Source organism: Echinops telfairi, unplaced genomic scaffold (genome assembly GCF_000313985.2).
Source record: "Echinops telfairi isolate 266 unplaced genomic scaffold, ASM31398v2 ScPeMD7_9;HRSCAF=40, whole genome shotgun sequence".
Classification (NCBI taxonomy): Eukaryota; Metazoa; Chordata; class Mammalia; order Afrosoricida; family Tenrecidae; genus Echinops; species Echinops telfairi.
Window position 1 is genome coordinate 85,438,277 of NW_022103906.1, and position 18,403 is coordinate 85,456,679.

At 36.1% G+C, this 18,403-nt stretch overlaps 1 protein-coding gene across 6 annotated transcripts in view; it reads left to right on the forward strand.

The window, feature by feature from the left end:
- Positions 1-1,641: 1,641 nt before the first annotated feature.
- Positions 1,642-18,403, forward strand: part of PUM2 (pumilio RNA binding family member 2) — a 71,104-nt gene continuing 54,342 nt past the window's right edge. For 4 of the 6 annotated variants that reach the window (XM_013006864.2, XM_004696054.2, XM_030884631.2 and 1 more), the window contains exons 1-6: positions 1,642-1,710; positions 8,972-9,080; positions 10,103-10,290; positions 10,823-10,992; positions 13,031-13,301; positions 13,473-13,566. In XM_013006864.2, coding sequence (XP_012862318.1) covers positions 1,660-1,710; positions 8,972-9,080; positions 10,103-10,290; positions 10,823-10,992; positions 13,031-13,301; positions 13,473-13,566 — 883 coding nt within the window. In that variant the 5' untranslated portion in view covers positions 1,642-1,659. Of the gene's footprint in view, positions 1,711-2,263; positions 2,292-2,630; positions 2,756-3,601; positions 3,671-8,971; positions 9,081-10,102; positions 10,291-10,822; positions 10,993-13,030; positions 13,302-13,472; positions 13,567-18,403 lie in introns of those variants that run through there. The other 2 variants (XM_045286913.1, XM_045286912.1) reach the window with 2 other exon arrangements.

Genomic DNA, 18,403 nt, shown 5'->3' on the forward strand with positions numbered 1-18,403 from the left:
AGGCTACATACATATGAAGTCTTGAGGAGTTGGATGACCTACTTCTAAAATGGCTTATATGTGTGGTTGGATGCCTCTAAGTGAGAGGAAGCCCATTATTCCCACTGTATGCAACATGTTAGAAGCAGGTCACTAAGCTGTAGGGAAGAACACAGGAGGCTCTGTCCCTCTTAAGGCATATAACAGTTGGGTCATATTTTAAAGCCACTACAGGGTTTTGAGAATATAGTTAAAATAGGGAGTCCTTACTCTTCAATAAGTTTAATACCTAATGAAATAGTCTAATCTTACTATTTGTAGTAGTCTTTGTAGTAGTCATGTCTTAAAAAGTTGCTGCAAGTACTGAATTAATGAATGCTGTATTGATTCACCTACAGAAAACAGGGGGCTTGGTTCCTGTAACCTGCTGGTCCCTTTTTGGGGGGTCAATTGATAATATATAAGCTTGTTTTATGTGTGCTTGTATCTTATACCTTATTTATAATTTAATCTTTGAAATACCTTTTCCAACAGTTCTGTAGAAAGCAAAGAGCCATTGACTCAAAAACACATGGTCACGTAAGACAGGAGAAACCAACATAAATCCTTAAGGATGGAAAGAGAGAAACATATACTTTTATTTTTGTTTGAGGGAAAAGAAACTAATTTTTCAGAAAAATCTCTGGATACTGTAGCTTTTTTTGTTTTTGTTTTTTTAATGGTTGTTTGGATGAAAGTTTACAGAGCAAATATGTTTTCCACTCAACAATGTATACACATTTTTTGTGACATTGGTTGCAACCCCTTTATGTAACAGCACTCTGCTCTCCTCCCTAGGTTCCCTGTTCTATTGATGCCCTTTCTTGCCTTCCGAGCTTTGTTTTTGGGCAAACGCTGCCCTTTGGGACTAGTGTGGCTGATTATTCTAAGGAGCTTTTTCTTACTAAGGTTATTCACTTAATTAGGCCTTTTGTTTGGCTGCAAATGCAGTGTGTTTTCCTACCAACGGAAATGTAATTACCTTCTTTGAGACATATGTGACCCCCTTCTGTCTTAACTTGAATTTTTTGTCAGAGTGTCTGTTGATTTTTGAGTGACATTAGCACAGTGTTGTATAGCAACTGAGTGGTCTTATCCCTTTCTTCTCATCTTGAGAAATGCCAGCTGAGCTGAAGAGTCCTTTGTTGAAGTGGTTTCTATGATGTACACAAGAACTAGGCAGATTCACTATTTCAATGCTGGAAGACGGGGTGAGATTACATGACCTGAGACAAAAGCTTGCCCGCCACCTTGGTGTTTCTCTAGTAGTAGTGGACTCCTACCATATTTGTCCTTGTGTTTGACTAACGACTCAGCATATGGTTTCCAGGTCCACCCATGTCATGAGGTGTTTTATTGCTGGTTTTTAGGGATGCATACTATCTAATTGTGTGTATGTACCAGAGTTTATTCTAATGCTGGACATTTGGGCTGTTTCCAGCTTCTTAATATTGTGAACTGTGCTGCAATGAAGATGGGAAAATATATATTTGTTCATGTTCTCTTATTTCTTTGGGGTGTATGCCCAGCCAAGGTGTTGCTGGGTTGTATGGTTATTTCTATTTCCATCGCTTTCCACAATGGATGTATAACCTTACTAATTTTGGTTTTGTTATTCAACAGGTTTGATCTGTGGATGAAATGAATCATGATTTTCAAGCTCTTGCATTAGAACCTCGGGGAATGGGAGAGGTAAATATATATATGAATACTTACAATTTATACCTCACTTGATTTTTTGAGCCACTGAAAATTTTAAACTGTAAATATTCATGAAAATGAAAATGATGGTTACATCTCTCAATGATGTTGGGTTTTATCTTGGCCCACACAATTCTTTAGTTGTGAGTTTAAACTTTTGGGAAGTTGATTTTGTATTTTAACTTTTGGCACTAATACTTAAAATTCTTAGTGTAATTATATCTAGCTGATTTGATCATATAGTTTAAAGCATCTTGATAATGAGCCATAATTAACTTTGTTCAGAAGAAAACATTCTTTACCTTTGTTCAGATGTTTTTATGTGGGACTGTTGACTATTCTCGCTTCTAAAATCTGTCTTTGTTAACCCATAGCTTTTTGCTTAGTAGAGTCCTAATCTTCCATAAGACTACTGAAAAGACTTTTATCTGTTGTCCTATTGCTAGCTGCAGTAAAATTAATTGCTTCCTCATCTGACTTTAAATAGTTCCTATAAATATTATATTACTGGCCATAGTTTTAGATTTGTCTCTCTCCTCTGTAGGTTGTTAGTTCTGAAGGCTCAGCGCACAGCAGCTACTCTACTTTTTAAAATGGATTTTAGAAATCTTTTTAATCTATATTTTTGGTGGACACCCATTTAACCTCACTATTACATAGTGTAAGATATCTAAAGATACTTAGCTTTCCATATACCTAATACATATTTAGAAAACTGATTATGATAACCCCTGTGGTCACCTCTCTGTCAGTTCTCTAATATCTGAACTAGTGTGGACTTTGGTAATAGAAAGGTAACAGTGAACCAGACTAAGACATGTAACTAATTAACTGCTTGCTCCCGGAGATTATTTTACTTCGGTAGATTAGACCTTCATGAGACTCACTCCATCCAATGCTGTGCTCTTCAGATGCAGGAAAAGAGTCCAGTCACTCCTCTGGGCCACAAGAGGGCACCCTGCAGCTAGCTAACCCTCCCCTTCTACAGAACAGCGTTGTCCAAAGAGTTTGTCATTTTCAGAGGACTGATTTAAGGGTGAGTTAAGGTGCTTAAGCTTAAGTATTACCAAAATAAACTTGTTAGTCTAGTACATAAGGTAAAATTCTAGGCACTCAGATTTGAGAGAGGGAATAAGTTTTTAAAATTCAAACAAAATACAACCTGGTTTCACTGTAGTGTAGCAGCGATTTAGGCATTATTTTCATTATGGGGGGAATTAAGAGTTATAATGGGCTTTCATTCTTTTCCAGGCTCTTGCTTGTTTTTGTTGGTCTTCAGAAAGTAGAATAAAGTATCTTAAAAGCAAGTTTGAACCAGGTTTCAGCATTCTGGTCTCTGACAAATGTGAAGTTGTTGATTGATTTAAAAGCAAATAGAATCACAATGCTATTTAATTCTAGTTAAGCCCCTCTGCATTTTACTTCCCAGATCTAAATTGCAAAGATAGTTACAAGTTTATTCTTTCTTCTTTTCTTTCTAAATAGCGTTTGGCAACTTCAAATGCTTTGCAGTTCAAAAACTGTCATGGTCAGAATGTAATTGGAAAGGATTTGTTGTTCTGGGGTGGGAGAATGGGGTGTGTGTAAGGTTTTTGGGAAAGAGCTGGGTTGAATAGTATGAAATAAGCTTAAACCTAGGCTTTCTTCATGGAAATCTCAGATATGGATAGTAAAAGTGTCCAGGGTTTAGACTTACTGCTACTTGGTGGATAGCAGCAGGTCATAGTGCTTCTATGACCTTTATTGAATAGAATGTAAATTGAAGTAAGCTGGTATTCACTAATTTACTGTTACCTCTAAGAGATAGCTAAGAAACCTCAGATTTCTGTCTCTGGATTCTCTCTCCCACAAGCCTTTCTATCTTTCCTCATCTCACAGGCAGCAGGAACCTTCTGGGATTTCCTTCTTTGCCTGTCTCTCTCTCACCAGTCTTCTCCTCCTTTCCAGACAGGTGAGGTTTTTTTGGTTTTATCCCAGATTTATTCATTGGAATAAATGAAAAGCAGCCTCAAGTTTTGGCTCTTGTTTTCTAAACTTGCTTGTTGATTTTTTTAATGCAAAATCCCCTTTTTTAATGGATTGCCCTAGGCCTTTTCGTTTAAAAAGTGACATATTTTTACTTATCTCTTAAGTCTCTATAGCTCACTAATGTATATAGCATTGCATTTATACATGGAACTGATTTCAAATGTACTGCCTTTTGTGACTCAAGGTGACTTCAGTAGCCCATCAATAGAAGAACAATCTCTTCCAGATAGTTGTTAACCCAATAATAAGAATGGGTTTGTATTTGTTCATTCATAAACTCCTTTCCATTGTCTTGCTGATAGAACATTTTTGTCAAAAGGCCTTTTGGCTTAAATTAAGTCATGTGACTGAAAATCAGGAGCCTTAGTGTGGTCTCTGAGGTTTGGCATTGGCTGCAAATTGGACCGTTCAAAGCCACCAGCTGTTCTTTGGGAGAAAGATGAGACTGTCTGTTCCCTTAAAGATTTACAGTCTCAGAAACCGTATTTGGGGGGTAGCTATGAGTTGGAACAGACTTGGTGGCATTGTGTTTGGTTTGGGATATTTTTAGGAGGACGGGGGACTGGAAGCTTAAAAGGAACAAAATTTGAATGATGGGAGGTTGTACTCTGCTTCATCAGGGTAAGGTTTTAACTATCTATACTTCAGAGGCACATACCTTTACCTGTCATTCTCTCCAGGTGGTTGGGGATGCAATGTATCTAGTTACCCATTTATTTTTTTAAATAAAAAGAGACCCTATCTGGAATTCTTCACAAAACCTAGAGTTTAACTTTGAGTTAATGTATTTTAGTTTGGGAGTATTTTTATAGCTTACGAGGATAGATAATGTACTCTTTTGTACACAATAGCCTTTAAAAATATTTATGTACTGTGTTCCACTCTGCACAGAAAGCATTGCCATGGATTGGAATTGATTTCATGGCAACTAACAGCAAACAACAAGGTGGTTTTGAAAAGTGAAAACATACTGGTTAGCGAAGTAAGGAGACAGGGATTTTTTACGAGATCATTCACTAATATATGACTTCTCATATGGCTGACTTTTTAATATATTAGAACAATTTTTATATGTTTCTCCAGTGAGCTTAAAATAGCTATCATGGGAATACCCTGTATTAAATAGTATTTAAGTAGCAGGCCATAGTTTTGTTTATATAATCTCTATCGCAATCCTTAGTCTCCCTATCTCAACAATCCTATTTTAGTCTGTATCCATTATTATAGATTGTCCCATTATATGGGAAGAATATCATGGTGATATATCTTACCTTTTATTATTAAATACCTAATAGTATTCTAAAACTAGAAAATTTCTAAGATATTAATTGGTAAGAACATTGGCCTTGGAAATAAACAGTGGTTCAAATCCTAATACTACCATTTATTAATCATGTATTTAAACTTGGACAGTTTGTTTTACCTCTGGTTCTGTTTTCTTATGTGCAAAATATGACTGTATAAGCAAATGGTCTTTATAACTAATAAGTAATGAGGTTTCATGATCCCATAAAATATCCAAACTGACTGGGACAGAAAGGCAATTACAGATGTTTGAAATAGCCAGCTAGTCAAACAGGCAGTTTGTCATTAATGTTTTATAATAACGAATTCATGCATCTGATAGTGTAGGGTACCTGGTGTCTCTGTGTCTGGTATGTGTGTGTTAGAGGCTGTATCAAATCATTTACTTCCAGTATTTTATTATGGCCTTATAATCACTCTATGGCAAGAGTTTTCTTAATCTTTATAGACAAAAATAAAGCTCAAGAACTTTAATTAGCTGGTTCATAGTCATATGATAGCACTTTGATTTCACAAGTGTCTATTTCCAACCTTAATTACCATTAGAATTAACAGTATTAATCAACGTTTGCAATTATATTAATGGACATTAGGAATGGAGAAGATCTGGGGAAGTGGACTGGGTTGAAAAATTATTGGTATTTTATATAAACAGAAAAGATAGTGCCTAGGAAAGTGCTAGTCTATTATTAGCATCTATACCAGTCTTGCATGTACTCCTTTTATGGATAGTATGGCGTATATATCCTGATCTCCTTGGGACAGTCCATGCACAGATCTTTTACTGTGGCACCCTCTTTCTGAAAAGTGCCCCTGATTTGGATAATGAGTTATGTGAAACCTTAATCTTTTAATTCTTTACATTTTGTTATTTTGGTGATTTGTGCAGATTTTGCACAATTTACACTGGACAAATATTTTAACTGTAAGCATGACTGTGTACTAGGGGATATCCCCCCCCCCTTTTTTTAAATGTTGAATGTAAGAATGGTAACATTTGTGGAGGTAGACAGGGCAAGTCATTAATGCTTCTTAAAGGAGAAAACTGGGGATAGCCTGGGAATGAATTTGTGTGTCCACTCAATTATTTTTTTAGTTGAAGGGCAGAAGAGTAGGTTGAGAAATGCTGAGTTGCTTGACCTTGCATTTGAGCTTTTATGAATTAGGAAAGTAATGTGAAATAATACTAGATCATTTATTTTACAGATCTTTAAGATCTCAGCCTTCTGTAATATTCTTCCCATTTCTACTAAAGTCTCCAGGGCAAATATTTATTTTCATAACTGTTCCAGTCAATGTATTATTTAATTCTTTAAGCTTGTTTTGTTGTATATTCTTATCTTATCCTATATTTGGTCTATTTTAACCTGTTCTTGATGATAGCTAGTAGTTTTTCTAAAAGTATTTGAAATCGATGTCTACGCTCTCACAGCGGTTTCTAGAATGTTGGTGAAGGCCTTTGATAAGAGAAATGTCTATCAACTACTAGATTTTATTCTGTGCATGGTAATTCATACATGTCTGCAAAACAGCGCTAACAAATAGGCACATTTGGTAAGTGCTTGTGTTGGTTTGTTTTGAGTTGTGCACTTTATATTCAAACAATGGTCTCTCAATGCACTATACAGACTCTAACCCTGGAAGACACAGTCTACTCAAACAGATTCTGTTGTTTCTACTACCTCAGAAGATTAGTCTGTTTCACATACTACAGGGGTACTGGTTGTGACTTGTCTTTATTTTAAGATTCCTATTTGATGTCAATGGTAGTCCTGGTGGCTTAGTGGTTAAGGGTTGGGTTGCTAACCTCAAGGCCTGTAGCTTGAAACCACCAGCCTCTTACCGGGAGAAAGATGGGGCATTTTACTCCCTTAAAGTCTCAAAAACATACAGTTCTACCCTGTCCTATAGGGTCACTCTTGAGTCAGCATCGACTCGATGACAGTGAGTTTTTTATCTGATGCTGATATTGAAACATTTTCCTCCATGAAGTATTAGTTAAAAGCACTTCTCTGCCTAGAATGGCTTATTTACATAGTAGTATTTAAAGGGATCAGCTTAGGTTCTTCTATAAATGAAAGTTCAATTATGTCCGGTAAGATGCTTTACATTTTACGTAACTATCTACTTCGCTTATAATGAATTAAAGAAGCAGACAAATGCCAAAGTAAGAAAAGGGAAACATTTTATTTCCTGGGATCTTTGTTAAAGCAGATTATTGTTAAATGTCTGTCCTTTAACTAGCTATCCAACAGTCTAGGAAAAATCCTAACACGCAAAAACCTTTATAAATTATAATTTGGAATATGACCAAATTCACACCTGTCCCCTTTCGGAGAACTAGAGTAGACAGTTTACTACTTCTCTAAAAAAATTTTTTTTTTTTTTTTTGGCTTTTGCTTTTGGTCAACAGCACTATTACTACCTTATTAGCCAAATTTTAAAGTTTTAGTCCTTTTTGTTTTGTGCCCCTCTCCCCCAAAATTTGTATTCAGAACTTATTGATGCTTTTAAACATTCTCATATCCATTTAATATTAATATTTTTGTTGTTATTTCTGTTAGTATCCTGTTTCAGTGTGTGCTATCCTTTGGACTTGTAATTCTCTTAAGTGGTCTCCTTGTCTCTATTTTTTACTCTCCTTCCTATCCGTTGTTCTTACTGCCTTTGAGTAGTTTTCAAAAACATGCTGATGTCACTCTTACCAACTTCCCACTGTTCTCAGTGTAACTGCCAACATCATCCTGACCATGGCTTTAAGCTTCCTCATAATTGACTCAGGTTTACTAGCATCACTTTCTGACCATCCCACAGTGGTTTATCCTCTTCTTTCATGGTTCACACCGACATTTTCTCAAATTTTGGCTTTGTTTATGGTTTACAATAATGCCATCCTCATCCTTCACCCTCCATCTCTATCTACATTTAGGACTCAGTTCAGTTGTTACTAAATTACTTTTTTTTATAGTTTAGTTTATTACATGTTGTGAACTCCTCTGAAGACAAGATCACTATATTCTTAAGGTTAACAGGTAATAGTGTGATAAATGCAATGAGAAGTTTTTGAGTTTATAATGAGCATTTTATAAGTGAAAAACTAGACTCTTGGTTATAGACTAGAGAGTCACAAAAAAGCTTGCATGAAATGAATGTCTCAGAAAACCAGTCTGTGCTTTTCAAGTGCAGGTCTCCCAGGGGAGGCTTGGTTAAGTATAAAATAATAAATAGGAGTTAGCCAAATGTGTATACATTCTGAGTAATCACTGAGGGAATGTGTCATCACCATTTTTGTGAACTGTATATAATGATACAGGAAAGAGCAAAAAAATTTCAGATTGGTATCTCAAAAATACTTGATTCTTTCCTCTGTGTTTTTATAGCATTCTAATTTGGAATTGACAAGTTTTTAGTATTTGAGAGCTAGTTAGAGTTGTAACCGTTAATTCCATTAACTGAAATTAGGGTGAAAAATATTTTCTGTGCTGGAAGCTGTAGGATGAGAGAAAGTGCTGCACAAAAAAAGACACTACTTGGAAATGAAAGGGTTTTTTTCCATTATTCCTGTAGACTTTTTTGTTTATGAACTATTTTTGAATAAGAAATTCAATAAGCCTTTTGAAGTTTATAAAGAATGTGACACAATGAGATAATTTTAGAATTATAGTAAAGAAAAAGTGGGCTTTGACTAATTCTTACATCTATAATTACTAGAGCCGGTACCTAATAGAATTTGTGAGTTGTTACTGATGAGGTAAATTAGTAAATAAGTAACTGAATTTTCATCAGCATGGAAATTTACTTGTTCTTCTATCACTTGTATGTTTGCTTTCTCCTATTTAGCGGTCCTTAGACCAAATAGAATAGAATTACAATAATTAAAATAAAACTGAAATGGAATTTTTTTTTTCTTCCTAAATAGCTTTTACCAACCAAAAAGTTTTGGGAACCTGATGATTCAACAAAAGATGGACAAAAAGGCATATTTCTTGGGGATGATGAATGGAGAGAGACTGCATGGGGAACTTCTCGTAAGTTATTCAAAGTTGTTTTTTAAAACACCCTACCCCAGACATGATCGGGAGAAATTATTAGACTACAGCCACATTGCAAAAGGAAGTCACTTTCTCAGGAAGGCAGCAGAGTGTTGCAGGGGTTATGGTGCTCTGTAAGTAGGAGGAGAGATTTTGATCTAAGAAATTGTTATGGCAAAAAAAACAAAGCATATATAAAAAGTGGTCGTGTTTTTTAAAGGACATAGCTGTATTCTTCTAATAGTTTTATCACCTTAATGATTATATTTTTAATTAGTAAAATGGGAAAATGAGCCCGTGATTTACAAATTGTGCTCATAGGTGTTGCAAGCAGTGCAGATGCTCATCTCCTTACTGAAAGCTTGGGAGATTCAGGCTAGTCAAAGGCCTGATTATCCTGCTTCTAAGTTTAAGCAACTTGACCAATCTGTTTTAAATTACCAAACGAACAGTACAAAGTTAAGGATAACAATGAAACCATACCACCATGTCAATTTGTTGTATACTCTGCTTCCCTGAGAGTTACTGTGATGCTGGAAGGCTATGTATGCCTTTAGTATTTGAAATACTATCAAGGTCATTTATGTTTGGACATGTTTCAGTGAACTTTCCAGACTAAGTGAGACTAGGAATAAATGCATAGTGGATCTACTTCTGAAAATTATTGAAACCCTCGTGTATCACAACAACGTTATTTAACTTGCTAGATTTAGATACATCGTCAAGAGTTAATAATCACTCGAGGAAGATTGAGAAAAGAACAAGGCCGACCACGAGGTAGACCCTCCATGAGATGAATTGGCACAGGATATGCAAGGGTGGGCCCAAATGTATTTGCTTTTACCTGTTTGCTCCTAATTGGCTTTTCAGCTGTATTTTCCAGAGATGTTTAGAACAAACAGCTTTTTTATAAAGATCATTTTAACACTTAAAGTAATAGGGTCTTATTTTAATTTATGTAAAAAGATCTTTGTTTAGCTTAAAAGTAAGTATATAATGGTATTCTTTCTCCCAAACAGACCATTCAGTGTCCCAGCCTATTACGGTACAGAGAAGAATTGGACAGGGTTTTCATGGAAACAGTGAAGTAAATGCAATACTGTCTCCCCGATCAGAAAGTGGAGGCCTTGGCGTGAGCATGGTAGAATATGTATTAAGTTCCTCTCCTGCTGAAAAATTGGATTCTCGATTTAGGAAGGGAACTTTTGTAAGTATTTTGAGTAAAGAAATAATTGTTATTTATATATTACCTTCACTTTTAAGTCAGTTTACTTCTGTCCCCTAGCCTGGAGCTAAAGGAAAAATTTGAGCTATTAATGCTCTTATTTACTTCTTGAATGCATTGAGGATAACTACATTGCAAAAAATCAAACCATGCTGGATTAAAAGTATAATTTTTAAAAGATCAAAAATGCTTATTTATGGTATTAGTTTATCTAAGATAAGGATGTTTAAAATTCAAAATGTGTTCTACGAAGTCATTTGTGCACTAATTAGAATTCTAGTCTAATTTGTGGTGTTACTGCTTTTCCAGCACCGCTATAGTTAAGGTTGACTTAACCTTCTGTTATAAATCACTGGATTGTTCTAAATATTTTGGCTTTTAATTAGGTGACTATGAAATTAAGACTTGTTGCTTTTATTGTGTATGTGCACTATAGTGTAGTTTTAGGCCATCTAATGGTACCTTTTTTGTGTTCTGTTACATACTCAGTATCAAACAGATTCTTTTTCCTCAGGGCACTAGAGATGCTGAAACAGATGGACCTGAGAAAGGAGATCAAAAGGGCAAGGCTTCTCCATTTGAGGAGGACCCAAACAGAGATCTTAAACCAGGAGAGGATGGTGATTCTAAAGTAAATGGCAGAGGTTTGCCAAATGGAATGGATGCCGATTGCAAAGAGTTTAAGTAAGATTTTTACTTTCTCCAGATGAAAAGCATCTCTCTTTAGGGATTTGCAATTTAGTCATTTTCCAGTTTAGTTTTATTTCCCTTTGTACCTTGTGTGAACATGTATTCAGATGAGTTTGTTTTGTTTTATAAGGATATCTCTGCTTTTCCCCCTGGCTAAGCAAGTGCTACTTGGGGTTATCCTTAAGCATGCTTTTCTATTGAGTTTTCCTCTTCCTGTTCCTCTTCCCACCCCACCCCCATATAACCTATAAATTAGAAAGGAGACAAAACCAGCTTAAGACCAGACTCTTTCTAATGATACACAAATTTGTGGTAATACGTAGTGTTCCTGCAATTAGCAAGTGGATAGCATATTTGAAGCTTCAAAAAGATAGCTTTTCGGTTCAACATTCTCTGTTGGAAGTCTTAATTATTATGGAGCTGTTTCTTCATACTGATTTCCTGTACATTGTTAGATGTTTTGGAGCCCGTGCCTCCAAAAAAACTCTTTGAGATCTTGTGAACCTTGGAATCTGACTCAGAAGAATATAGGTTCATGGTGGGTGGTATACTTTTACATATATTGTCATTATTAATCAAAAGACAGGCTAATAATCTTTTAAAAATATAATTCTTATCTGTTACAGTTTGTAAAAAAGCATTCAAAAGCAGTAAACCTCTCTTGATAAATAAATTTAAAGCTATTCATTTTGTTTGAGAACCTTATTATGATTTTTTTGTTTTGCTTTTACCTAGTGGGCATTATAGTCAAGGACATGTACTTTCAACCATCGGATCATACCTTTATACTTGAAGTGTTAATACACCATTAACTATAGCAAGAAAAAAGCACCACTCTTTTTGAGGGTGGGGGGACTGTTGGCTGATTTTAAAAACAACCCTTTCAGGGTTTTTTCCTTCACATACCTTCTGAATGAAAAATAAGCTTTTGGAATGCTTACAAGGAAAACAAGTATGATTAAAATGGGAAGGAGTTCAAACTTCTAATTTGTGATGGCAGTGACTGATTTTTAAATAAAACATAAATTAATTTCGATATGTACAATGCTTTATTAATGTTAGGAAATATATCCCAATGTTAGGCCTGTGATATTCTAAACAGATCACCTATTTATGTAGCAATTATATTAAAAGCCAAGTAGAACAAAATTTTTTCCATTTACTTAACGTACACATTCTTGAACATATTATAAGCATGATTCCTCAGAACAATAAACTACTTTCTACGGAATGGATTCTATAAAGTATTTATGCAGAACAAAAAAGTGGGCTGTAAATAACCACAGTCTCCAGAACCCTAAATAGCATTTCTACTCTGTCTTAAAAGATCACTGAGTTCCACTTGACTCGATGGCAGCTCTCTTGGTCTTCAGAGTGCTATCACAGAGGACTTCACAAGTCGTGTCCTTGTTAGTGGAAATCACCAGGTCATCTCTTCAGTCTCCTTATTAAGGAAATTGGAGTATTGACAAAGATAAAATGATGTGCACAAATCCAATTTTTAAAAGACATAGCCAGGTGGTGAACATAGTGTTCTCAAAGGATACATGTGAAGATTGTTGAAACTGGAACTGTTTCATACTTACATATTTATCACACAAAGTGAGAAGTCAGCTTTTTGTCATAGGGTAGTCCCTTTTGTTTTACTTGTATCATGTATCTCTGACCTCGAAGGCCACAGTAATTTCTTGTGGCTGTTTTTCCCCTTAACTATTCAGATGCTACAGCATAATAGTATATATGCTGGTGGACAGGAGTGTGTTGGTGGTCTTTGGTTAGTTCCTTTGTAAATTTGCCACTTCATAATCTTTTTCATTCCCGTTATTCAAATGGCCTTTTATTTGGTTAATATCAGCTCTTAACCTTAACAGGGGAAAGATGTGATTAAAAAAGAATGCTTAGTGACCCAGGGTATGTTATTATCTGTAGTTTATCACCATTTTGTTTTTCATGATTTCTTCTTATTATTATTCTTTTTTCGTTGTTGTTGTTACATTTACTCATAACTTTTTTTTTACTTTTCTTTCCGTAGTCGCACTCCTGGAAGCCGTCAAGCCTCTCCAACTGAAGTAGTTGAGCGCCTAGGCCCCAATACTAATCCCCCAGAAGGATTGGGATCTCTTCCTAATCCAACAGCGAATAAACCTCTTGTTGAAGAATTTTCAAATCCTGAAACTCAGAATCTGGATGCCATGGAACAAGTTGGCCTGGATTCCTTACAGTTTGACTATCCTGGTAATCAGGTACCAATGGACTCTTCAGGAGCTACTGTAGGCCTTTTTGACTACAATTCCCAGCAGCAGGTAAAGCATGTCCTTTCTTTAAGAAGCTCCTCTTAATACTTTGCTGAGTAAAATGTCCATATGTTATATAAAGTGATTCAAATAAATACTTAATAGAATTTTCTTCCCAGCTTTCTAATTAGAAATAAAATGTTTGAGACTAATATTTATACTAAATATTTCCCCTCCTAGCTTTTTCAGAGGACAAATGCACTAACAGTTCAGCAGTTAACTGCAGCTCAACAGCAGCAATATGCATTAGCTGCAGCTCAGCAACCACATATAGGTAAGTATAAGTTACCATTTATACTAGACTATTGAGAAATCTTGTGTTAAAGTATATATATTTTAATTTAACAGTTTCATTGGCATATAATTCACAAATTATAAAATTCAGTAGTTCCTTGATCTTAAGAGATGTTTAATCATCACCGCAGTCGATTATAGAATACTTTGTTCCTTGTACTCATTTTTAAAAGCTCATTTCCCCCCAGCCTACCCTGCCATACCCTCAAGGAACCATTAATCCAGTTACTGTCTCTATAGATTGACCTATTCCAGATATTGTATACAGAAAAACATTTTTAAAAAAAACAAACTAGGAAAACTTTAATAGAAAAGCAGAAAACAATATAAACTAGAACAAATTGTAAATGGGTCAAAAAGTAGATCAAATGATAAGGTGCCAAATTTTTATTTATTTATTTTGGTATAGGATGGATTTTTTTTGTTTAATTTTTCAAGCATGTATCTTTCAATTTATTTCTTTTACAAGTCAATAGTTTATTAAAAGGAGTTGTACACAATTGATGTGTGTATGGATTGGGACAACAGTTGTATGAGCCCCTAATAAAATGTTTTAAAAATAAAAAAAATAAAAGGAGTTGTACAATTCTCACCACAATCAATTTTAGAACATTTTCTTCATTCTTGTACCCATTATCCACCAGCCTCCTCGGCCATAACCTTAAGGAACTATTACTCTAGTTACTGTTGTCTCTATATATTTACCTAACTCAGATTTTAAGTAAAAATCATACAAAAACAAATAAACTAACAACAGCAAAACTAGTGGTCACATTAGATGATGCTTTTAGGTAGGGTATTTTCCTTTTTCTACAAATTTAAGAAGTGTATTTTTCAAATTTCCTTAATGTTAATAATATATTGAGATGTAATATGTGCTTTGACGCTAATTGTTTCCTCTTATAGAGTTAATTCTGACTAATGTATACTCAGGATAGTAGTCAAACTTTTAGAAAGCCAAATACTAGATGACTTTTTTGGAGTGGGGTGGGTAGGAATTAAAGGGCTGAAGGATTACCATGTACTCAACAAGAGGTGAGTTTTAATCAATAAGCTAAATAGGCTTTAATCAATAGGCTTAAATATCCAGTATTTTTGGTGGTTGGAGAAAGGAGAAATGGTCAGTGATAAGCTCCCAATTTAAAAGTTCCAAAACTGTTGGTGCAAAAATTGCTTGTAGAATAAAGTTAGCTTGCTGAGACTTTCTTAAAATGTATTTTTATTTTTGTATGTACTTATTTTAACAAAAGTTTTGTAACGTGATATGTATTAGCCCTTTTACGGAAGCCACAGTCAATATGAACAATGAAGTTAAGCTATGGGTATACTTATGTGTCATCATGGGAAATATTTGGCTCCATCATAAATCTTTCATTTCCCTATATTCCAAGGAGCTGAGTTTGGTTGTCTTCTGCTAAGCATAAACTTGTAATCATTTTATTGGCATATAATTTACACATCATACAACTCAATAGTTCAATCATATTTAAAAGAGTTGTGCAATCATTACCACAACCAATTTTAGAATGTTTCTTTCTCATACTTGTTATTAACTTCCTATTTCCCCTCAACCTCCCGTGTCATGCTCCTAGGTAATTCTTAATCCAGTTACTGTCTCTATAGATTTTCCTATCCTGAATTTCATACACAGAAAAATATACAAAACAAAGAAACAAACAAAAAAAGCCAACAACAATGGCAAAATCAAAGAGAAAAATCTCAATGAAAGAGCAGGGAATATAAAAAACTGGAACAAATTTAAAATGGGTCAAAATCTAGATAAAATTATAAGGTACTTATATTTTAAGTTAACATTTTCCAGAATTGACTTTACAGTGCTCTCTGTCAGATAGTAAGGCTACTTACATCCCTGGACTATGGTAAGATGATATTCATTGAAGGCTTAATCCATGAGGGTCACCCTATAACTGGATTTTGGGTTTCCACTGTCATCCACATACTTCTGCAAACTAGGTGTTCAGAATTGAAGTTTTGGTATCCATTCCCTCCCCGAGATTTGGATTTTATTTTTAACAACCCTTGGATCACACAGGCTACTGTGCTGCTGCCTGGTGGATGCCTCACTTACATGGTTTGCTTGTTTTAAGACAAGCCCTTACGGTATCTTAGGACTCCAGGCAGTGTTCTTTCTGATAGCCTGGAAGGTGCCAAATTTTAACCTAACCATTTTGAAAATTTGTGGTTGGTGATACTTAATCACTTTTTTTGAAATGTCACTGATTTCAAAGTGTCACAGATTATGTGACAGTATAAAATTTAAGTAGAGAAATATTTCGGATTATTTGTGTTATGTTTAAATCAAAGTTAACTTGATAAAAGATCTTCAGAAGTGGTTTTTGTGTGCGATCATTGTTTATTTCAATTTCAAGAGAATCAAACATTTGGGAATTCAATGCATAGTTATTGGTGACCACTATCAAGTCAGAATTTTCATTTTAAAAGTTCGTTGAAAAAAGAAATCCCAAGACAAAATTCTTAATATTTTCTTCTATCATTAAGTTCTGTGGTTTCTGCCCTTTATTCTTTAATGTAAATTAAGAGAACCTTGGTGGTGTAGTGGTTGGGTGCTAACCACAGGTGGTCCATAGTTCGAAACCACCAGCTGCTCTGCAAGAGAAAGTTGGGACTTTCTACTCCTGTAAAAAGTGAGTCATGATCCTGGCCCACCAAGCCCCAAGGACGATGTTCCTGCTTGGAGCAGACAACACATGGGGAGGACCGTAGGGCCGGCCCCACCACGGGACACGTCATCCCTCACTGAACCATGGCGCCTCAGGGGACAGCACAATGTGGGAATAGTGCCTGGTCTGGCACCATCATGGTGGGGCGAGGCACTGAGGGCACGCAGCAGAGCAGCAGGGGGAGCAGAGTGATGAAGCCCCCGGCGAATACCAAAAATAGGCTTGGGACACAGAATGTGGCACCCCATCAGACTCTACTGGAAAACACTTGTAAAGGCCAACAAAGAGACCTTGAACTATTTATAGGCGTTTTCATTTTGTCAGTAACTTTCTTTTTGTTATTGTTGTTTTGTGTTTGTTTTTTGCTGTTGTTTTGTTGGTTTTGATTTCCTTTTTTGTTTTATTTGGCTTTACCTGGTTTTTGCACTTAGTAATGTATCTGCATGACTGTCTAGATAAGGTAGGTGGGGTAAAATAATGCAGAGATGAAAAGAGCAGGACCAATGGTTCCAGGGGGTTAGGGGAGAAGGGGAGGTGGGAGAAAAGGAAGGGGAGGAAGAAACAACCCAGGGACAAAGGTACAACAAGTGAAATCAATGGAAGGAAGGCCATATGATGGGGAGGGGGGGTGCTCAATCAAGGACAATGTAGCAGTAGGAATTACTAAACTCGAATGAAGGCCGAACATGATGGTAGGACAAGAGGAAAGTAAAAAGGAAATAGAGGAAAGAACTAGGAGGCAAAGGACATTTATAGTGGCCTAAATACAGGCATGTACATAAGTAAATATATATATATATAAATAATGAGAGGGGAATAGAACTATGTGTTAGTCTAGGTAGACTAGAGAAACAAATCCATGGACACACTTGTATAAGACAGAGATTTATATACAAGAGGAATTGAACATTGAGAAAACATCCCTGTCCAGTCCAAGGCCATAAGTCCAATATTAGCCCATATGTCCGATACCAATCCATAAAGTCCTCCTCAGACTTACAAAACACATGCAATGAAGCCAAATGCAGGACAATCACAAGCCAGTAGGTAGAAAGTCTTTGGGTCCAGTGGCATTGTAAGCATCTCAGTGCTGACAGGCCTCTCTCTCTGGCTTCTCCAGCTTCCAAGGTCTGATTGCATCCATGTGACCTGTCTTCTGCAATGTCTCCCAGGGAGTAGCAGAGAGAGAGAAGTGTATCTCACCTCCAAGGAAGAAGTTCCAGAATTCTCAGAAGGCCATGCCCACAGAAGCTTCATTAGCTATCTCCAGATTGAGAGCCTAGACTACACCCCTACACTCTTAATCCTTAAATTGACACCAGATTAGCTGATTACCACAAACTATGTACTCATATCTATATGTTAAGAATTAAGATTGCAGATGGACATTGGGACTAAACTAAGGTGACCAGATGTCTCACTTTTGGCGGGACAGTCCCGATTTTTAACAATTTGTCCCGTGTCCCGTGGCATTTTTAAAAAGTCCCGATTTTTCGAAAGAATGCACGACAAGCTAGGGTATAGTTTTCGGCTGTCATGTGGCTATTTCGCCAGGATATGAGTTTTATCAATGGTGTCCTGCTTTACCAATGTTAAAATCTGGTCACCTTAGCCTAAACTCAAGTACTCCCTTAACACAAGAATACTTTGTTCTAACAATCTGGCATTCTGTGATGCTCCCCTTCCTGACACGATCGCTGAAGACAAAATAGGTGCATAAGCGAATGTGGTGAAGAAAGCTAGGTTTCTGGCTATCAAAAGATATAGCGACTGTCTGGGGTCTTTAAGGCTTGAAGATAAACAAGCAGACATCTAGCTGAGAAGCAACAAAGCCCACATGGATGAAGCACACCAGCCTATGTGATCACGAGGTGTCGACGGGATCAGATATCAGGCATCTAAGACCCAGAATAAAACTATACCCAAGGTGAATGGAAGGGGAGACCCAATGCCCATCTGTAGACAATTGGACATCCCCTCACAAAGGGGTCACAGGGAAGAGATGAGCTAGTCACGGTGCAGTATAGCACCCATGGAACACACTTTCCTCTAGCTCTTTGGTGCTTCCTTCACCCCACTATTATGACCTCAATTCTGCCTTACAAATGGATTAGA